Source organism: Ictalurus furcatus, chromosome 6, assembly GCF_023375685.1.
Source record: "Ictalurus furcatus strain D&B chromosome 6, Billie_1.0, whole genome shotgun sequence".
NCBI classification, from domain to species: domain Eukaryota; kingdom Metazoa; phylum Chordata; class Actinopteri; order Siluriformes; family Ictaluridae; genus Ictalurus; species Ictalurus furcatus.
In genome coordinates this window covers 20,035,790-20,059,506 of record NC_071260.1, presented here as the reverse complement: position 1 = coordinate 20,059,506, position 23,717 = coordinate 20,035,790, and the positions used below count along the sequence as shown (strand labels likewise).

At 38.8% G+C, this 23,717-nt stretch overlaps 1 protein-coding gene across 8 annotated transcripts in view; it reads right to left on the bottom strand.

The window, feature by feature from the left end:
* Positions 1 to 9,987: 9,987 nt before the first annotated feature.
* The window catches only part of ubr3 (ubiquitin protein ligase E3 component n-recognin 3), a 47,311-nt gene continuing 33,581 nt past the window's right edge, over positions 9,988 to 23,717 (bottom strand). For 6 of the 8 annotated variants that reach the window (XM_053626996.1, XM_053626993.1, XM_053626995.1 and 3 more), the window contains 9 exons: positions 21,498 to 21,603; positions 19,243 to 19,343; positions 13,607 to 13,731; positions 12,373 to 12,477; positions 11,657 to 11,782; positions 11,286 to 11,465; positions 10,976 to 11,185; positions 10,446 to 10,585; positions 9,988 to 10,310 (listed from right to left, as the gene is read on the bottom strand). In XM_053626996.1, coding sequence (XP_053482971.1) covers positions 10,193 to 10,310; positions 10,446 to 10,585; positions 10,976 to 11,185; positions 11,286 to 11,465; positions 11,657 to 11,782; positions 12,373 to 12,477; positions 13,607 to 13,731; positions 19,243 to 19,343; positions 21,498 to 21,603 — 1,211 coding nt within the window. In that variant the 3' untranslated portion in view covers positions 9,988 to 10,192. The remainder of the gene's footprint in view (positions 10,311 to 10,445; positions 10,586 to 10,975; positions 11,186 to 11,285; positions 11,466 to 11,656; positions 11,783 to 12,372; positions 12,478 to 13,606; positions 13,732 to 19,242; positions 19,344 to 21,497; positions 21,604 to 23,717) is intronic. The other 2 variants (XM_053627000.1, XM_053627001.1) reach the window with 1 other exon arrangement.

Genomic DNA, 23,717 nt, shown 5'->3' with positions numbered 1-23,717 from the left:
ATGTCTTTTCTCTAGGAGTGTTAAGATTACACCCCTCATGGTGATCACAATCCATATCTTACATTAAGACTGCACCCATTACTGTAGACAACATTTTGAAATGTACAGTATTCAGTTTTTTCGCTACTACTCGCTCAAATTTTGTCCAATTCTTACCAAAATTGGCTCAGACTTTCTTCAAAAGTTATGATGTCGCAGATTTAACAATGTTGACCCAAAATTGTATCAGAGGCTGTATCTCAGCCATACGTTGATCAATCGTAACAAAACTTCATCAGCAGCATGATATCAGCATCCAGGCCAGATTTGAGAAAAGCGCCACCTACAGGTCGTGAGATTTGAAAAATTAATATTTTTGCTCAACTTTTGAATACTTGGTCAGAAAATGATGTTTGTGTGTATGGATTCCTTGGGTCATGGCAAATCCGTGGATGTCAATTTTGAAATTTGACATATATTGTAACATCTTTTATAAAATATTTGACATATTGACACAAAATTTCATAAGGATCATTCATAGCATGTCCTCTAGGCACCTGAGAAATTTGAATGCAGTTCCACCTAGAGTTTTTTTTGTTGTGTGCTCATCCTCACATTGGAAGCTCTCTTAGCATCAAGAAATATGTGCGTTCTCTGTGTGGCGCACTGTGATAAATGACAAGCACCAATTCTAAAGGCCCCCCGAGTTCGATTTTTGTGTGCTGCAATGTCTTAGTGTGTGTAATGTGTCATTCGGTTCCTTTCTTTTGTGGCTCAGCCTTGAACTAACTCACAGCACTATATAGACTATACCTCAATATAGACTATACCTCTGAAAGTGTGCTGGAGCATCTGGCACCAAGATGTTAGCAGCAGATCCTTTAAGTCCTGTAAGTTAATTCGTCAGTCCAAGCCACCTTCTTCTATCGATCTATGGTCCAGTTCTGATGCTCACATACCCATTGCAGGTACTTTTGGCGGTGGACAGGGGTCAGCAGGGGCACTCTGACCAGTCAGCAAGCTGTGATGCATTATGTTATGACGCCTTTCTATCATAGTCAGCATGAACTTTTTCAGCAATTTGTGCTACAGTAGCTTTTCTGTGGGATTGGACCAAACGGGATAGCTTTTGTTCCCCATGTGCATCAATGAGCCATCACAATTTGGCCCTTGTCAATGTCACTCAAAACTCAAAACCTCACATGTGCCCATTTTCCCTGCTTCCAACACATCGACTTCGAGAACAAACTGTTCACTTGCTGCCTTTTAAATCCTACCCCTTGACAGGTGCCACTGTAATGAGATAATTAATGTTATTCACCTGTCAGTGGATTTTATACTAAGGCTGATCAATGTGTATCGCTTACCTGGGGAAGAGATGGCACTAGGATGCACTATGGGAAGAAGGGAAGCCGGCAGAGGCAAAGTGATGCTCTGGGCAACCTTCTGCCGGGAAAGATTGGGTCCTGGTATTCATGTGGATGTTACTATGACATGTACCACCTACCTAAACTTTGTTGCACAAGTACACTCTTTCATGGCAACAGTAATGACAGTGACCACTTTCAGCAGGAAAATGCACCCTGCCACACTGTAAAAATTGTTCAGAAATGGTTTGAGGAACATGTGAAAGAGTTCAAGGTGTTGACTTGGCTTCTATATTTCAAAGATCTCAATCCGACCGAGCATGTGTGGGATGTGCTGGACAAACAAGTCTGATTCATGGAGGCCCCACCTCGCAATTTGCAGGACTTGCGGGTCTGCTGTTAACCTCTTGGTGCCAGGTTTTTTCCCCTTCAGTTTTATTACCTTGATGAAAGTAATTGGTAACCATCCTGGCAAAAGCAACTACCTGTGAAGAAATGTCCTCTCCTTGGGAAATTTTAAGCTGTTTTTTTTTTTTTTTTGTCTTTTTAAATTATGCATAAATTGTGCTTAATGATACTGCAACTGCTAGTGGATAATATATGCATTACAATGCAATGCTTTTGTGCTGAAAGCTCCTTTGTTTTCCCCCATCGTGCTGGATGATAGTGTTTTACATGTGTGATTTTATCCTATTTTCTCCATACTTTGGTCACCTGCCAATTCCCGCTCACGAGCCAGCTTTCCCAATCAAACGATAGCTACTAATTGGGTGAAACCTTCACATGCTTCCTCAAAGAAGGATGTAAAACCAACCAATTGCATTTTTAAACTGCTGCTCATGCTATATCACAGGAAAGCATAAAACTGGGAGAAAAAGAGCCATCTGTGCTCTTCTACATGCATGGCCTCTGAGACGCCTGCAATTGGCTAGTGTCTGTGACTGGGTAGGAGGGATGACATATTCTCTCTTCCTTGTCAGAGACTGTATGGCTAATTTAGCTCCCTTGGCTCTTGGCCACAGATGACAGTGTCATTGCTTTTCTGTTGTGCCACTTGGGATCCCTCTGGCTTTTCTTTTTTTTTTTCCTTCTCAAAAATAGTTTCTGGAGACAGAGAAATAAAAAGTTGTATTTAAAAAAAAAAAATTTTTTTTAAGGATGGTGCATTTATTTGCATTTATTTTAAACATTATTTATGGACATGAGTAAGGTCACCACATATGTTTTAAGGGAAAATACTATTATTTAAAAATCGCACATTCTAATGAGAATGATTTTTGTTAGAATAAAATTAAGTATCCCAGCTGACCCTCGGAGTATGGAAGAGTGCTAGTAATTTCAGACTTGGCTGTTTTTAATGAATGAAAAAGGTACTCAATGACTAAATAGTAAGCCACAGGGTGCACACTACATCTCAGCAAGGGGTTATGGCACAAGGAAAAAGATGATACTAGAGAATGAGAGACGGAGAAAGAGAGAAGGATATCTGGGATTACATTACACAGTCAGTACTACAGTACCCAGTGAGGATAAACACCTTAATGAAAAGCCCGGAGGAAAAAAAACAAACAAAAAAAAACAAATAACTCTTTTTTTTGTTTGTTTTTTTGTTTTGTTATGTTTTTAAACATACTTGACATATTACATTAGGACAAAAAAAAAAAGATACACTCGCCATCCACTTTATTAGGAAAACTTGTACACCTGCTCATTTATGCAGTTAACCAATTGACCAATCATGTGGCAGCAGCACAATGCATACAGTAATGCCAATACAGGTCAAGAGCTTCAGTTAATATTCACATCAATCATCAGAATGGAGAAAAATATGATCTTTTGACTTCAACCATGGCATGGTTGTTGGTTCTAGATGGGCTGGTTTGAGTATTTCAGAAACTGCTCATTTTACACACAACAATCTCTAAAGTTTACACAGAATGGTGCGAAAAACAAAACACATTGAGTGAGCGATAGGTCTGTGGGTGATGTTTGATGTGAACTTTAACTGAAGCTCTTGACCTGTATCTACATGATTTTTTGCATTGCACTGCTGCCACATGATTACTTTATTAGGAACACCTGCACATTTCATGTCTAATCAGCCAGACAATAAGGGAATATGTGTAAATATTAATGGCATTTAAATAATGAATAACAATGAGAAACTTGTTTGCACAGTGTAGATTATCAGTCTCTGCTTTTCTCGCTCACCATATCCTGCCGTGAAGATGGTATAATTCTTTCCCATCTGTTCCCTCAGAGTTAGACAGCCTATGCATGGTATAAAAAGAAGAAGAAAAAAAAAACAACACACAACAATCCCTTAGAGTTAGCGACACCTTTGTACATGTAGCATAAAAAAGTAATAAGTAACAGAAGGAGCCAAGCACTTGTGGAATAAGAACACAGGGTACAGAGGTTACAAAACCTCATACACTCCTCACAGCAAATACAGTCTCTCCTGCCACAGCCTCATCACACATCCTGCGACTAGACACTTTACTCCACTCAGAACTGTATCCCAAATGCAGACATTATGCCCAGAAGAGTAGCACTATCTGTTCTCTTGATCTTCTCAGAAGAGAGATAATGTCTTAGAATTGGGGAGCTGATCAATAAAAAACATTCTATGAAGAAAGTCTCAGTTAACCAAATAACAATGCCCTGAAACATCTGGTTTCAGAATAAACCACTCCTGGCCGACTATGATGTACTATTTGCAGTAAATTCCACTATACCTTTTCCTGGAACCTTCTCACTAGGCTGGTTTTGGTTCTGAATGAGAATGAGAACATAAGCCGCGAGAAACCCATACGCCTTAGGACTAACTTGATTGTTTTGAAAAAGACAGTTTATTTATTTATTTATTTATTTTTTTTTAAGACACACTAATTTCAAAACACCATCTTGCATAGACTCATAAGGAGGGGCCTTAAGCAGCTCCAGCACAAGGGAAAGATCCCATGCCAGATTCTTGGTGAATGATGGAGGATGGAGGCATCTTGCTTATTTGTTGTAACAAGCTTATAAGCCCTCAAGTAGAAGCTATCCACATTGTGGTGACATGCTGCAATGGCCAACACCTTAGTGTAGATGAGAACTTGCCACTATCTAGAAATCCCTGAATACAAGTTCATATTTGGAGAATCAAGCAATGCACTGGGTCCAATTGATGATATGCACACCATTCATAGCAGATCAGGTTCAGGAGTAAGCTGCCAGGGTGTTCTAAAACACCAGCAAAAGCAGCAGTGGAAACAAAGTTCCAGACATCTAGGGGCCACAAACAGGACTCTGATGCCTAGTCGCTGAATTCTATATCACCTAAGCAGACTCTCAGCAGTAGAGGAAGAAAACCATATATTAAATGGTGAGGCCAGTCATGGCCTCCAAAATCAGACATGTGTGGAAGTGGTGCCAACAAAGTAGTCCCACGTTACCAAACCCTTCCCAAATCCGTGTGCATGTGTACACGTCTCTCCCATGTGTACATCCCAAGCCACACTATTGCACAGCCTTTTTGCTAACAAGCAAAAACCAACTCCAAGCTAGTGGCACCACAGAGTTCTGCAGCATTTCACTAGAAAAGCAATCATAATGTAAAAAACAACAAAAAAAAAAAAACACTCATTGCGGCAGAAGAACTTTGGACAAGATACTTGTAGGTCTGATTACAGTAAATAGTTGGACGGATGGTCATCTGCTCAAGCATGCACTGGGTAAAAAGAAGAAATGTTTAAAAGCAGTATTTATTGCAAACACTGCATATTATGTCACTTTATGACTGTTGGAAGGTCCGTGTCAAGTAGAACGACATGAACCAGTGGGTGTCCGTAAGCTCATGTATGTGGAAGAGGGCAGTTAGCGCATTCCTCTGTGTATATTTAGCTGCCATGTGACAAAGCAGGAGCAGCAACTCAAAAAGATGATGTGACTGGCTTCAGATATTTCAAAAGATCTGACAAGCACGTGCTTGCATTCACCCTCCCTGGTGGGTTGCTATATGTCCCACACACACCCCAAACCTGTGCTTAAATATTATCTTTAACATGTCCTTTTCCACTAATGAAGAACGCATCGTTTTCCCCAACCAAGTGGCCAGTTACAGAACACGAGGAAAACACTATTATAATGAGGAGGAGGAGTGAAAATATACTAGTCCTTAAAATACTGAAGAGGGCAAATCAAGGTCATAATAGTGAACACAAACAATTTGAGGAAAACCACAAACGCTTGAAAACATGACTCAAACATTACTCAAGCTTACTTCATGCAATATCCAAATGTATTTTTTAGACATTAAATATATACAAATATTTTTTGTCAACTGTTTTAGTGATTACAGCAAGTATACTTTCTTACCCATTCTTGACGGCATCAACTCTTCCATTTACATGTCCTTCAAAATAAGTAGAAGTGATTTTAAAGGCATATCTTATACCATACACCTGAAACGTATGAAGCTTCTTTATCTTCAGCATAACAGCAGGTACAAGAGTCCCTATAGACTAGTGCTGCAGGTTGTTCTAGCAGAAGCCACACAAATATTATGTTTAGCAGTCAAAAGATGGCTTTCAGGAGATCATACTCACCTGCCATGGACGTGTTCTAACATTGCCGAAGTGATTTTCAAGGCTTTCCATCGCAGTTAATAATTGAGTGGAATGTGAGAAGAAGCTGTGACAGAGGAAGCTGTGCAGCGCACCACGGTTACCATACTGCCAGTCCCACAGCTCCATACACACACACACACACAGAAATAACAAATCACCTGACTCAAAGTCTCGTACATAATGACCATAATAGCAAACCGAAGGTCATTTTGAACAGCGCTCTTGATGTTAAACCGATGCAACAATACAATGAGGGGGAAAAAAATCAGAGGGCTTCATGCAGGGTTCATTTACAGGGTGAATATTAAGAAAGAATGATGAAAAAGTTCCTCATGTTATGTATTAAACAACAGCCTTCATACCAGTAAAAAAAACAAAAAACTTTTTTGACAGTAAAAGGCAAAGACCAGATATTGCTGGCTATCTCTCAGTTTAGCTGAACTAATGAGACACAGCAGCAGCAGCCAAGGCCAAATAATCAGCTATTGTGTTGTGACCCCAAAACTCTGTTCAGGCTCTGTTACTGGATCACTGATCTGGAATGAAATGAGGAAAACTGACCCAAATACAAATCTCTAATCCAGATCATATCTGGATCATACCAATGGGTTATATGCCATCGGTGTCCTATTCCCACTGATATTAGATTCACAAATATGTTTGCACAGTGAAATACATTTTAACCATGAGTCACCGCTACTCATGTGCATGCTTCAGATCCATCCATCCATCCATTTTCTGAACCACTTATCCTTCACAGGGTCATGGGGAGCCTGGAGTCAATCCCAGGGGACTCGGGGCACGAGGTGGGGGACATCTGGAAAGGGTTCCAACCCATCGACGGACACAGTCTCACACTCATCCACACACTATGGAGAATTGGAAAATACCAAATCAGCCTACAAGGCATGTCTTTGGAACAAGGGAGGAAACCGGAGTACCCAGAGGAAACCCCTGAGCCTTGGGGAGAAAATGCAAACTCTGCATACACAGGGCAAAGGCAAGATTCGAACCCCCAACCCCAGAGGTGCGAGGTAAACGTGCTAACTACTAAGCCACCATGCACCTTTACAGCACAACTACACTACAAATAAGACTCTAAAATTGTTTCTGCATTAGCACAAGTCAATTAAATCCCGTTCACATCTCATGCTTGAAAAATTATTATAATTATCCATTATTATAAAGACTCCTCCATAACAGGTTACAGAAAATGCATATTTAATTGTCCCAAAACATTCACTCATTTTGACAATGGTGAGGTCACTTGAATTACAAACCAGTCACCCAAATTACATTAACTAGTACTCAACAATTGGAGTTCTAATGAGAATCCCTCTTGTTGGAATAATGGATATTTTATGAAAAATGTTAATCAATTTTAATTCCAAAATGAATTTGAAGTAAACCATTAGCAAGCTTTTAGTCATTTGCATGGATACTAATAGCCACAGTTAGTGTAATGCTAAATTTCTATGCTAAAATATACCTCAACCCTGTTTTTCCACTTTAAAATAAAATGCCACAAAAGACATCTCGTGTTAAAAAAAGGCAAACACATTTTTCAATAGTTAAATGCATGTTTTCTTAGATTGAATGTTGAAAAAAATTGTTCTAAATAAATAAAGTTACCGCGTTCAGGGGTGCGGCTAAAGGCGTTCACCCAATCACCTGGAGATCGCCTGACCTCATTAATTTTCACTATAAGTAATGAACTTGTAATCAGCACAGAACTGGGAACATCGACTTAAAAGAAATTAATACAAGCATGTCAGAGTATTGTTATATTTTATTCACATATGTTACATTTTGCATTAAATGTCTGCCACCCTTTCTGATATGCAATCTGAAAGTCTGAATCAGCACCTACAGTAATGTACTGTATTTCTACCTCTGTCAGTCAGTCACTCACCTCACACCACAACATTGCAGCTGTCCATTTCAATATATACCCATAACTCTTTGCAAAAACTCTGTCCAATTATACAATATTTGGGCTGAGAAAGAAAAAAAAAAGAAAAGAAAAAGAGAAAATAAAAAGATAAGAAAACAGCAGCATGCAAGATTTCACGACAAGAGAAGGACAGAAACTAAGAATTTAAGTGCCTGGCATTTCCCTCCAGCATTGTGTAAGTGCAACATCTAATCAGATGGGGAAGAACAAAACCAAACATGCTTTTTGGTGTTCATTGGTGACTCCTTAATATAATGCACTTAGAAAAGGGACTTTGCAAATTGGGTAGGAGGGGAACACACACACACACACACACACACACACACACACACACACACACACACACACACACACACTTCAAAGTCTGGAACAGATTGCATTCTGAAGCATGTGTGAAAATCACTCATTTGACACTTGTCAGTTTCTGTGAGAAAGCTCACATGAGTGAGAAATACACCAACATTTCATATATATATATTTTTTTTTAAACATTATAAAGAAACTAAAACTCATAGGTGAATATCTTTTACATATCCCATACAAAAACATTTTATAATAAATATTATGAAATTATTTCTTGTATGTATTAAATAAGAACAAATGAAGGGGGCTAGACATTAATATAAAAAGTAGAATACCTATGCAAAAAAAACCTCAACTACATTTCAAATCCTTTTTAGATGACTTTGTGGGGCCCAATATAAATCCTGGCCACTGGCCACCATCTTATAAAGTATTACTACTGTTTTTTTGTTTTTTTTTTGAAGCAAATCTAAAATCACAACTTCAAGGAGTCATTTAAACCTGCTAACCTGTTAAACCCTCAGAAAGATTTGTTTTTAGCTCTAAACAGAGCAGGGAAAAGGTAGACTATGGCATAGATGAAAATGAAATGATTTCCTCTTTGGAGGATCGCGTTATGCTAGTACAATTACATTGTTGTGGATGTTGATGTAAAAATACTACTATAATACACTTAAAGAACAAATGAAGTGCATTTTCTAAACACAAACTGTGAATGCACCAGGGACACTGGACTTCTTCAGATCCGTACGCTTCTCAAAAACTGGTTTGGGAATAGATAATAAAAGAACTAGATTATTCGGGATGGATATAGTAATTTTGGATGCTTCTGTGAAACATCACACGACTACCAATATTATCCACGCTATGAAATGTTGCCAAATTTTGGTAGGGAAACGTTTACTCCAGCTTTTAGCCAGTAGTACAGTGCTTTAACTGGTTCAGCTGAGAAAAGCTGTATGATTGGCAAGGTTGCTGCAAACCCCCTCAACTGCGAAAAGCTAGCTGACTGCAATCACCACAATCTAAAGTCATTTGTACAATGATATAATTAACTAACATCAAATAGCAACATTTATTTAAATATTATAAGTTCTTCTTTAACTACAGAAAAGAAAATTCCTGAGGATGGATGCAACTAGGCCTCGGCAAGTAATTATTGTTCAACCATTCAGTGAGGATTTCTGTAGAACAAGGAAGCTCCGTTTAAACAATACTTTTATCCCATACGAGCATTTTAAAGGCCTGAGCTTTGAGCATGTAGGATGACGATGCTTACTCATTGCATTTGTTGTGGGGTTATGATGATGGTGGTTGATGATATCTGGTGCCAGTTTGGTACCTCTGTTTAGTTAGCAGTTAAGGGAAACCAAATGCCTTGTGTTGTTCATAATGGCTGAAATATCCACTTATACAGTCGGCTGTGGACTTGTAAAGATTTTCTATACGCTTCAGGAACAACAGCCATCTGTGGAGTTTTACTCTCCAATGCACTAAACAGTAGTGTGCTTTTAAGAGGTGTGGAAAAAAAAAAAAAACAACAAAAAAAAACACCACAGCACTCAAATTTATGCACTCAGGATTGGGCTAATTTGTGCTTTCACTGTAAGCCAGTCCCAAAAACAAAGATAAAATCTCTCCCCCTTTCAAATCCACCAAAAATCATTTTTATATATATATATATATATATATATATATATATATATATATATATATATATATATATATATATATATATATATATATATGTATATTTAAAAAAAAAAAAAAAAAAAAAAAAAAAAAAAAAAAAAACCCACACACGCTGTTAGTCATTAGGCATGATTGTACACTAAACTTCACGTAACCAAGGCTGTAGCAGCAATTCACTCACAGCGTTATTTTTATATTACATGACAGCATATATCAAAAGGAGATAGAGAGGCTGGCACTGATGCCCACTGTGATCTGGCTCCTCTGGGTTTGGGGTTTATGTGTTAAAGTCCGTTGTAGTGGGGACCCCAGCGCTTGTTAATGTGGTCGAAGGTGTGCGACACCCACTGCTGCTCCAGCACACGGTATCGCTCAGCACACAGGAACAGAGGCTTGCCACGACTACACTCAAAAACACAAATCAACGTTAACATTTCACACACGAGTAGGTTCAATAATCAAACCAAACAAAATATTAATATTAAATGTGTCTATTCTGGTGCGTATCGCTTGTCTACAGTGAAAGTGTGTTCATACCGTAGGTCTCTGTCCTCCTCTCCGTGAGCGTCCAGATAAACGGACCCCCACAGACAGAAGCGATGACCACGGATGATGATGATCACAGAGGCGTTTATTAGGAGGAATATCCCTGTTGCAGCTCCACAGTGCTGAGAGTGCTATTGAAAAACAGAAATGATCATCAGATATAATCATTTTGTTTAAGCATCCATACCCATTACAACATTACAGCAGTGCAAGCTGTTCATGCTTGTTTACAAAGATGCTGCAATTTGATAAAAGATATTACTTCTGCTTAGTAGTTATACTTTTAACTGGCTTTTCCCTCAGCTTTTCTCAGATAGCCTGCTAAAGCAGTTTTGCTTCAGCTGTATCCAAACTCAATGCCTCATTTCACTACCAATGAGTTTTGGATCAAAACATGTTTATACGCACAGTAAGAGATGTGATATGGACCTGATGTTTACACTCTGAAGAATTGAAACGTTCTGTACTTATACACCACCGATCACAAATGATGAGCGAACCAATAGAGAGTCAGCACTCACCAGCACACACTCGCAGACACCCTGCTGTTTGCAGCAGAGGCCCTTGAGACAGACGAACGCTCCACAAACGAGGCACAGAGCTGGGTCCTTGGGTGTCTTACTGCACACAGTGCAGGACTTCCTGTGGTAGTACTGGAAGATAGTGTTGTAGTTGTCGGGAAGCTGCAGCAGACGAGGAGCGGACCAGTGAGGGTCCTGCACCAAAAGAGACTGCAAAAAAAAAAAAAAACGTATCCGGATTAAAATTTCTTCTCTGGTTAACCTGACATATTTTCACAGACTAAATGACACAAGAGTGAATGTAGCTGACCATAGCCTGCTGTGAAGGCTTGTCTGCCAGGCTGATGAGCTCAGAGCACCATTGAGAGATGAGCTCGAACGCGTTGATACTCCATTCCAGGCACACTCCGCTGTTCATGGAGGTGCTGGGCTGAAACGAAGCAGACAGCAACCCCAAACCGCCTGCCAGCAACGAGAACTCCTCCTCTAGCTGAAAAACAAACAGTTGGTCTTAGAATTGCAATTCAGAATTCGCTAGAATCACAGTTCAGTGTCTGGTTCATTACATTTCCAATCCAGCAGAGACAATACAACCACATATACATGCATGTGAATGTGTGTGCATGTATTCCTGACATGAAGACAGTATACAGAGAAGTGTGTCTATGTGTGTCACAATACCAGGCAGCCAGGTAGATTGTCCCCGTAGAGGTGGTGTTGAAGAAGACAGGAAAGACGCATGAAGGGCAAACAGAATTGTTGCAATGTAAACTCTATGGATTGAGGAGACCATATAGTCGAACTCAACTGCAGAGAAAAAGAAAAAAAAAAAGTCACCTCATCAACGGCCTATCCCACAGGGAACAGTCTCATGGATACTGGAAAGATATTCGATCAGTTGGAGGAGAGCAGGAACTCTGAAGCATGGCTACAGCAGCCATGGTGTTATTCATCAGAATGGGGTGAATGGCAGAATGAGGAGTGGCATAAAGCTGAAACATCTACAAACTCACACATAATCCCTACTCCAAAAATGAACCCATTGTTGTTTAAATGTCCTTCCATTAATGATGTGTTATTCAGTTACTAAGACATTGTGGAATGATATTGATGCAACATGTAAACGAAATGCCTTCAGCTGGGAAAAAAAAAACCAACCCTTTAATTTTGCAAAGATAATTTGATGTCCTGAATATTTATCCATTTTTCCCTGTCTTTTTTTTGTAATGTAATACTCTAGTATTTTTTCCATAATGAACACATGGATTTCTACTCTGCTACTCGCTGCACTCTAGCAGAAGAGCCATCTTCAGCATCAAAGACAAATTTGTACTTCCAGCGTCAAATACCTTATAATAAATGTGGATAAAAATAACTTCAGATCAAAGTATTTTTACCATGGTCTCATTTGGATTGTCATCATAAGCTCCCTTGACCTTGGTAAGCTCACTGATCGCATGACTCAGGAGTGCCTCCCATGATTTCTCAGAGTTTGGCAAGTTCTATATTAGATGAGAAAAGAAAACATTTCAATGCCACATAGTAATACCTAAACACACAAATCACAGAAAAGACAACTGTGCTACAAAATATATAATGTTCTGATAAATAAAAAATGCAATGAATGTCAACATAGATAAAATGCATTACATTTCTTTACTACTGCAGGTCATGGCGTGTTCTAAATGAATATGCATGAATAAAGCTCACAGGTTTTGTGCAATATTTTGCAGTCTTGCTTCAAAACAGCGAGCAAGCAAAAGCAAAGACTGCAAAGCCAGATTTATTAGACTGCACGCTCATAAATATTTTTAATCCAATAGGTTCTTTTCACACAATCTCCAATACAAAACTCATGTTCTTTGTATTTACTGCAGGGAGATAATGTCAGGACTTTTAAAAGTTCATTATAAAACACACAAACAATACTGAATTCAGTAGATATATAAAAGTATATACAAGTATGTGGAAAGAGATAATGTGTAGAAAAAGAGAATTTGGATAATGGGGAATAAAGGAGCATGAAGAACAATCCGCAACTTCTCACAGATGAGTCTCATCACTTAGATTTCATGGTCTCACTTTCGCCAATTGAGATTTAATAGAGTGGAGCGCTAACGTACCAGTCCTTACAGATGATTATAAACCTCCCTAATGATGATGGACGCGCTGCGTTTAAGTCTTAAATTGTTTTAAGACAAATGTCTTAAGAAGGCTCTATTTCACCCACAGTGTGTACATACCTGGTATGTACCAAGCCATTTTTAAATGCCAAACTGCTTATTACTGTGACACTGTTAAATCCCTGCTTTATATTAGATAGATGGTTTAATGGATAGATATTTATTTTATTACGACATTAACACAACTCTAGTGTATTGTCCCCATGCTGTACAGTGTTTATTCGGTTTCATTCCATCAGCCACCCGAATAAATCTCAAAGTCTTGTTTCTGAATGAAATGTATTAAATAACCAATGCTGGTTCCATGTATGCATGCATGCCAGAGTTCTCATTAGCCATCCTTATGCTTAGCCAGTAATAATAAACTGTGGAGCTGCCTATGGTACTCCTACTCCGACTAATTGATAACTGGTTGTGAAAACCATGTCAGTGTTCGGATTGTCCTTACCTTCTTGGCTGCCCCACTGTTGCTCCAGGCCAGTCTCTCCTCAGGGCTGAGTTTAATAGACAGAGCAGCCAGGGCCTGAGTATACAGCAACGTGTATAGCACCTTCACGACTGATGTGAAGTGTTCTGCCAAACACAAACAAATATGGCCCATCAAAAATGAGATGTATAATAAAAGGCAAAAACATAAGTGCATTAAATTGGCTAATAAACATGGCACAGGTTACAGTGGTTGTGGTCCAACCTATAAAGACCTACGTTAATTCATAAATATGAATTTACTAAACTGTTCATTCTTCAGGACACTAGAGCTGCTAAAGTCACTGAAGCCACTAAAGTCACTATCCCACTGTACTCCAACTCAGATTCTATAAACTTCACCCCTAATTCATACCATCAAGCCAGAAAGCGACAAATATACATTTTCTATATACCTGCAGGACACGACAGTGATTTCAGTGGCAAGTATCACAAATGACAATTAATTAACTGAGCTTTTCTCAATTATATGCAAATTAGGTATGTCCCATTAAGGCAACAAATCCAGAAGACTGGCTCAAGTAATTGGTGCACACGGTCTGACGTTTCTTTGCTTCTGCCCTCACAACTTGAGTTCCTACCCACAATCAGTTGTCTGATGCACAAAATTGGAAGAAAATTTTTTTTAGTATTTTCATCTTATCCGGTCATATACACATCCTCTCTTTAAACGGGTATGGAAACATTACAAAGAAAAATAAAGCTTGGAAGAAAGTAGCAGAGATCATTTCCCTGCTATGTAGTTTATGTAGATAGTCCAATTCAGTTGCTTTGCTAACCCGTCAACAAATCCTGCAGAAGCCTGGCGCATAACATGTAAATCAAACAAGCTAGTAGTGCATTATTTCATTTCTGTTTAATTAGTTCATATACAGTACCATGCAAAAGTCTTAGGCACATGCAAAGAAATGCTGTAGAGCAAAGATGCATCCAAAAATAATGAAATTAAAATGTTTCAGCATTTAAAAAAAATAAAATAAAAAATAAAAAACTACAAAGAGAAGTGAACAGTAATAAATGAAACTTAAAGCAATATTTGGAGTGATGATCCATTGCTTTAAAAAATTTAATTGTACTCTCAGGTACAATTTCTACAGTTGTATAAGGAAATGAGCTGTAAGCCATGGTTCTTCTGGAGACTTTGACTGTTACACTTGTTTCTTATTTTTGCAGCAAAACCCAGTAGCCTTCATTGCGTTTTTTTTTTTGTCTGAAAAGTGGTCTCTTACATAATATGCTACTTTCTTTACTGACATTCAAACATTTTTCTACAACATTTAATTTTGTGCTGGAAAAGTTATATTTGGAAATGTAAAAAGTTTTTGTACTTACACGATGATGTAAAAGTCATAAAATAGAAATCAGGTTGCCTAAGACTTTTGCACAGTACTGTATGAGATGTATACACACATTAGCACTACTACTAATGCTCATCAGAACTTAAATAAATAAAGAAATAAATAAATAAATAAATAAAAATAAATGCTGGACAGTGCACACCAGCAAAGCACAAACTGATACGAACGACTTGTCGCTTGCTAGAGTGAACGTAAGGACATTGAGACACAAGGATCAATGACATGAGATGTGAATGCAATGAATGTGTGTAAGATAATTATGTTGTCTGATGGTGTGAATGCATGTGTGAAACAAGGTGGTAAACTGTGCATCTATTAGTAAATGCCCATCTCAGGGAGCCCGACAGGAGCACAATGAAACTCCATTATTGTGCCATTCGCTTGAGGACCACAGACAGCAGGTATGTGTGTACACACGTGGTCAAGTCTTGACCCATTTGTTCAGCCCCGCAGCTTTACTGAAAGACTTCATTCACACCCATGTCTCACCATGATGTGTTAAAATCAATTCTCCATTTCCCGATGAGTGGAGTAAAGATAATTATTCTGGCTCTGATCAATGCTGGATTGCCACGTACACATAAACTGAGTATTGTTCCCATGAACTCAACCTGAAGGAAACACCGAGCAGGGACGGGTAACATACTTCAAACATGAGCTTTCAAAAAGGCATCGAATTGCCTTTTGCTGCAGTCTACTTTGGCGCACTCATTTCCGCTCATAAACGCTACTGCCATTTTACGCATTGGTCATTTTCATTTGAGCAGTAATTGAAGCTCAGTGGCAGGTGGGGTGGTAGGGGGGAGGCATATCTGCTAGAGTGCTTTCAGAATAGATGCAACTTCGCACTTAGATGAGCAAGAAAGCACTCAGGAGTAAATAGCACAGGCATTTTTTTTTCTCCAAATTGACACAGTAAAAATGAACCTTTTCATGTAGAGGAAGAATGGAGAAACATTCAAACCATGGTTTTGCAGCATGTGTTTCATTTATATAACTGTTTACAAAGATTTATTCCTGAAACAGCCACTATAGAAACATCTATAGTGTATTTTCCATCAACAAAATATCTACAGTGATGCCAGCCTGTATAGAAATGAAAGTTAATAAGGTAAACAGGGAGATAACCCAACCCTAAAATCATGGCTCAAAACTGGAAAGGGAACATCTCATGTGTTTATTTTTCCTGTGCTCCTCAGTAGACCTTCTGATGAGCTCTACAACGCTTGACCTCCTCAGGTACACATGACCTACTCCCTTCTTTCTCAACCACCAGCTCCCATAAGACTTCCATAATTTTGGCCATTCCCCTCAGCTTTTAGAATATGAGCAATGGAGGGAGAGAGGGAGAGGGAGAGAGGGAGAGAGAGAGAGAGAGAACACAAGCATTTTGTGAGGTTAGTTTCCACACAGACAGACAGATAAATAGATGTCCTGCATGTTGGAAAGCAGACTTTCAGGACAGGGTGAAAACTGTTAGGGTCCAAATATATACACAAGGCTCGACATCAACACTTGTCTGGGACAAGTAAATTTTTAATATCATCGTCGTCAACAACAAACAGCTTTATTTGTAATATAGCCTTTGTGATACAGTCAATTATAAACAAGTTCATGTTCTTCTGCTGCTGAAAACATTCTAGAGCTCATAGAGCAGAAACCAGGAAAGTGCAGGCTTAAACTGTTGCTTAGAAACAAGCTTGACCGATCACAAAAACCTAACCTCAGGCAACAGCAATGAAGTGAGTCGTTTTCATTTTCTAAAAAGCAACATTTCTCAAGCCTCCTCAACCCGGCCAAGAGCCAGGTAAAGCACAAACTCAAAAAATAAATAAAAGGACCACAGACTAACATGTTATGAAAATAAAAGGGAGAGGAAATTTATCTGCAGTGATGAATTCGCCAGGTCATGTTCACAGCTCTGTACACTTGCTGTAATGTTATCGTAAACACTGCAGCTAGCTACATTGTTACCCAGTGTAAGTTTACTTTTCTGCCGCAGATAATCGAGTTTATCGCATATTTAAGTTGTCTTTTGTAAATTTTACACAACATAGAAACAGAAACTTTGATGTTGCTTGAGCATGTAACTCAATGAATTTTGAATAACCTGTTATACAACTAGAAAAAGTAGCTAATATTTTTATACTGTGATTAGAGCTCATGTTCATTAGTTAAGGGGCATCAGACCTGCAAACTCACAAGAGGTAAAGGTGACATGTTTACAAATTAAATCCCTGTAGGGTGTGTCTGAGGGGAACCTCCCTCATAAGAAAGTATTTGTGATTTTAACATGTAAACAAAGCATTGTGGTGCACTCTGACAAGAAAATAGAGAAAAGACATTTGCTTCAAATAAAAAAACTAAACATTTGACACCACTTCATTTGAACTTTTTGGCATACCAGCCACCTCGTTTGCCAAGAGGGCAGGAGAGCCCTCGTTGCATACCCCCCTTTCACATTAAAAAATAAATAAATAAATAAAAAATATTTATTTAAAAAAAAAACAAAACAAACAAACAAACACCCCACTGTGACTGAAAACCTGTGCTGGACTCCCTTCGCCTCTGTTTTGGCCTCAACCCTCCCCTCATCATCCTCATAAAAGTTTATTAAGGCTGATCCCAACTGCATCAGTCCACTTTCAGCCAGAGCCGGTGTTTCGGTTTAAAGCAAAGACTACAGCACACTTGCTGATCGGAAAATACTAGAGATGTCCTCTGCCCCACATGACACCTGTAGCAGCAGCTAATCACATGATATATAACTACTGAGATATAGATAGATAGATAGATAGATAGATAGATAGACAGATAGATATAAATAAAAAAGAGAGATAGTGTGTTTGACAAAGGTGAAGCAGACAGAAATATGGATGTAGAGGGAGTTAGTCTTAAACTCAGTAAAAGTATTCAGATTCATTCAACAGGTTGGGAAAAGCTCGATGGTGTAACATTAGGAAACAATGCATCATGAGGTGCCGCAACAAAGATGTTTTATTGGGAAAAAGATCGCAATAGCTGGAGAGACGTCTGTGGTCTCACTCCAGTGTATGGGAAATTAACCTGTTTCCGATTCTTGTGACGTTTAGGGCCCATTCACATTCTGTGCCTCAAAACGCATAGAAAACACTTGAGCTCCCGTGGTGTCTGCCATGCTAAGCAACCATGAGCCGCGCTCTCCATGACAAGGAAGTTTTAGCACGGGATGGATTTATAGCACCGCAAATCCCTTGCATTAGCTCTGCTACTAGATTTATTTATGGAGAAGAGGAAAAGAAAAAAAATTTATACAAAAATAAATAAATAAATAAATAAATCAAATAAAAAAAATACTTTGTGTTTGGGTGCACCGCATCCTTCATGCGCATAGAAAACACGTAGAATTTCACCAACTAATCCAAGAGCTCTGTCTGGACAATGGGAGATTCAAAGCCTATTTCAGAGTGACAAAGAGAAAGAGTGAAGCTGAGTGGTTGGCTCTTGTCACATGACATGCGCTTATGGAATTCTGAAAAGGTGGGATTGTTTCATCTCGAAAAAAGAGCGCGTCTCACCGCATGAGCATCGCGCTCTATGATTTTTCCACAATTGAAAAAAGTGTCCCTTTTCCCCTCTCCAGTGGTCAAGTGACTTTTTAATTTGGACAACTGAATGACAAACTTACTTGTGCAAAGTACGACCACGTGACAACACTTAACACCAAGCCCTGACACAGCATACACCAGTCTGTATATCCCACAAGATTTAAAGTTCCTTCATTACTGTTTTGAGGTCTCAAAATACTTTTAAGTCATACAGAGAATCTAGATGTCACTGTTAATATTCTAAATAACAGTAACTGCCTGAGATTAGGTTTTATTTTTCTACAAGCTAGAGTCAGTGTAAGTTAATGGCATAACGCAGTGGCCAGCAACCCTGTTCCTGGACATTTACCTACCTGAAGATTTTAGGTCCAACCATAATCATGCCCAACTGACCATGTAATCCCTGCCTTTAGACATTCTTTTTCCAAGTAAAATAGGGGTGTTAGATTTTGGTTGGAGATGAAACCTGTAGGTACGTAGATCTCCAGGAACAGGGCTGATGACCACTGGCATAATGGTAGAGATCTGGTGCTGCCAGACACTTAACTGATTATTATTTTGACCACTGATATGAAGTGCATGAAAGCTTTGTGCAAGTTCTTTTCTACAACCTCTCTGCCAAAGAAAATTCTGACTCTGCAATAACATGGTACCTTTGCGTAGTGGCTGAGGCATCGTGAGCACAAAGATAATGAGTAGGGAGGGGACATCTCTGAACAGCATTGGAACCTCGGGATGGTCTTCATCCTCATAGCTACACACAGGACAAACACACGTGTCAGTGAAGAGACATGAATACACACAGTCATAATATTAAACCATTTATATTTAAAATGTGATTAAATATTTTTTTAAACAACTTGTGTTAGTTAGTGCCACTCGTCTCTTATTTAGTGGACATTAGAAAACTTTACATGAATTCTTTGGTTTATGACCATATTTGGATGAAGAATTTCAGAGATGAATAGTAAATTTACATTAAAAACAATTTTTTTTTTTAGAAAAATTGTAAAAGCTAAATGATGTTAAATATATACTCATCTAAATGTTGGCCAAGTGTATATAACATTTACATTGGCAGATTTTATTTCACATTAATAAACTCAAATCACTCTCCATTTACACAGACAGAAAGCGATGGCACCATATCTTTCAAGCAGGAAAATCATGTCAAGAGGTGAGCATTGGCAAAAAAAACCCCACTAATTTTTACATGGTGAGAGGGAGGTGGGGCTTCTAGGGGGTGTCGGTTCATATCAATGGGGAAGAAGGAGGTGGGGCTTCCAGTGAGTTACAGTTAATTTCAGAGAGTTCAAAAAACTTTTGTAATTATCAGTTACTCATATTCCCCCTGCCCAAAAAAAAAAAAAAACCCTGAAGATTCTTTGGTGTATTTTTAAGTGATAAGTCTTAGCAATGTACTTCTACACAGAGGTTGGAAATATAAAACATGCAAATACATGGTTTATAAACAACCAAAAACTCCTAAGCAGACCAAAGTGCCTTGAATTACAGGACAATCCCCAAGTCTACTTAACTGATGAGTGCTATAAAACATCCTGGCAAAATCACATTAAATAAAGTGTCACTGGCTTAAAACAGTGAATAAATATCCAGGACTAATGTTCCTAAAATACATCATTTAATCCCTCCATTCTCATCCAGTAGTATGCCATGATGAAGCTGAATCTAGGCCTCAGTTGTACCATTTAAAATAAATTATGTACCAAGTATTGGTCACAGAAAATGAAGTCTAGGAAAATGCTGAAGGTATTTGGGATTCATTCTTGTGGTGAGACAAAGTGTTCTTATATCTGTAAATGTTAATATTCATGTGGCAGTATTGCGGCTGCAGGTTGTTAGATTCCCATCTTGATTTTAATAGGATATTTTCTTATGGCTACATGATGTGTGTGCTCAAGGAGTCCATCCACTTTCTTTCTCCCCCCCCACACACACACACAAAAAAAAAAAACCTCTGCATCTCAGCCAGCAGTCAGGTGGGAGTTAAAGGGACAGCACACTATTTTTCTAAAATCTAACCAAGATTTACAAAATATATTAAATATATCAGAGCATCACTGCGAATGCAAAACTATATAGCGACTATGTGGTTTTCCAGAAAAAACGACTAAATTCAGCAAGCCGTCCAAGAGGTTACACATGCTATTTAAATATCGCAGGGAGATGGCCTGGGGACGCAATTGACAGTGCTCTCCTCTAATATCCCTAACAAGGTATTTTTAACACTATACGACTCCCCTCTGAATACTGCCAGGCTAAGAGCTCTCTCACAGGTGCAAAAGCTGTCATACTATGCTAATCAGAAGAAGAAAAATGCAAAGAAGAGAGCTATTGTGCTATTTTGTCATGTTGAGCAGAAGATTGGTGAATACAGAGCCTAGGAGAGCTATGCAAGGTGACTACAGAGTACTTATCCAATCTGAGGTGGTTTGATGTCCTAAGTGGGGGCACGGCAAATCAGGGAACCGTAACCTCAATACAGTAGGAATTCTCCTACAAATGCCTTTCGCCACTTTTGTACAAAGCTATTAATTCAAGTTGCACAAAAAGCTGCGTCAAACCAGCTGGATCTGATGAAATTGAGAGATAGTGAATGCTGAAAAGCAGAAAAATCAAAAGACCAAAGCACACACACAGAGCTCTATTATTGAGGGACTTAAGGCTGAGGTCATCCCTTTCTGAGCAGCACAGCACCCCATAATTTGCCAGATGCAGCAATTATTGGTATCTATGGCAACGCAATATGGGTCTCTCCCCCCCCCCCCCCCGGTGCTCCGTTTCTGGGAGCCCTGAGGAGATGGCACCATTTAGTGCGATGTGAAAGAGAAAGGCTGAATGCAGGAGGAGCGCAAGTGTGTGTGTGTGTGTGTGTGTGTATACTTACTCGGACTCTCTGTGCTGGGTGATCTGTGTGAGTCGAGTCCAGGGATTATAAGCAGAATCGATGCTGTACAGACGCATGTGCATAGCTAATACATGGAACAACTGATCTGAAACAGAACAAAAAAACCGACACGCATCAATGGCATGAACACAAAGCAGGACAAACAGTCTCATACGGAACAGTTCATAAAGCAGCTTCGTTCTCAGACACACAGGCATGCACCAAAAGAAACAAGCTTCCAAATGCAAGTAAAATACAATAGCTGTCCCATGTTCTGTTTTATAATGAAGTGGTGCTTTTAGTGCTCTCTCAATGTGAAGGTATTTCAGATCACATATGGGTCTGACTGGCAAATCACAAATATAATTTAGTGAAGAACACACAAATATATGCGCTTTAATAGCTATATGTTGTGACCATAAAGTGTTAAGCAAATCTCCAAGGGACATTCATCTGAACATGGCGCTTGGAGTCAGAGTCCAAGATTATGAGCAATGAATCGTTTGGCCTGAAAGACTCAAGAGACTACAGACAACAGTAGAGCTCTGCCAGTCTGCTTCTGCATTCTGAAGATAGAAAGCTACATCATGCCAGACAATTTCACAATTATACAGCAAATTCACACATTCCTCTATAACAGATGATATGGAACTGAGACTGGCAATTGGGTTAGTAAAACAAGAGAGTGGTCTGTAAACATCACTCACATCATCAAGGCTACACTAACACCTCAACAGAGTCACTCAACAGCAGCACATTCTTCAAAGATTTGCTGGTTTCTTTTTTGGATTATTAAATTTTTTTTTTTTTTTGGAGCTGCTTCCAGAGAGAAGCAAAGATAAACACGCTCTGGTCTGATCATCCATCTCCAAATCCAGACTGCGCTTTGCCATATGCACACAAAAGCTTTTCATTACAGATTCATATTCAACAAATAAATATCCATTACTACCAACACTATTGAGTCTTATAACAAAAGAAATTTGACATTCAGCCAATAATGCTATTTTTGCCATAATATTTCTGCCTTCCATTTACATCCAGACTCATTTAAAAATACAGAAGGGAGCCCCCTTGGTTTTGTCTCTGGCTCGATCAGGGTTGTACCAATTTCTGAGGTCATGATGGCAAATAAGTGCATTACCGGCCCCGAAAGGCAACTAAAACAACCGGTTCTCTCTGGAGAGACTATTGTGGAGCAATACTGCCATCTGTAGGCACCACAGCAGAGGAAGAACAAACTGAATACGCATTACATCTTCATTACGTCATTCATCCAGTGAGATGAGGACAGAAAAAGCTTTCATCAAACAATTGATGACACCATCAGGGACACAGCTAGAAGCGAAGCAGAACAACTAAAAGGAACATTGTAGAACAGTGAGGAGGAAAGATACATTTCTGTCTCTGAACTGCGCAGGCTTTAAAACAGTGACAAACACTACTGGTCAAAAGTTTAGAGACACTTGATTGAAATGTTTCTCATGATCTTAAAAACCTTTTGATCTGAAGGTGTATGATTAAATGTTTGAAAGTGTTTGAAAGTAGACAAAATATAATTGTGCCAACATATTCATTTCTTTCATTAGAAAACTAACATTTTATATACAAAAATTATATTATAATTTTTTTTTATTATTATTATTTTTAATGGATGACTTATTAGCGAAATATTCTGAAAAGCGGCCAATAAGTGTCCAGAATAGATGGGAACTCCCTTAATACTACATAATAATAAAGCACCTCAGGGGGATTCCTCAAGAAATTGGTTGAGAAAATGCCAAGACATTTCTGGAAATTCTAGGCAAAAAGGGAGTCTACTTTGAAGATGCTAAAATTTTAGAATAATAATAATAATAATAATAATAATAATAAAAAAGAATGAGTATGAATCAAGCATCTCCTAATCACACGTTCTATACCACTATCTGATACACATTCATCTTGTTGGCTCTCATTCGTTAAATCACTCCATCATCCAGTGACTGGTAGTATGCGGACAGCTGGAATTGAGATCTTAACATTTCTCTTTCTCTGATATTGATCTGGCTCATTCTCCCACCTGTGCTTATAAAGTACCACCCTCCCCACACCTCAGCACTTCTTGGTCATGCCATACATCAAATACAGATATCTGTGTGTGCATGGCAGATATTTATGTGTATTATTTGTTAGCAAGAGGGAGGGCACAGACATATGTTGCAGTGGCCACAGGAAGTT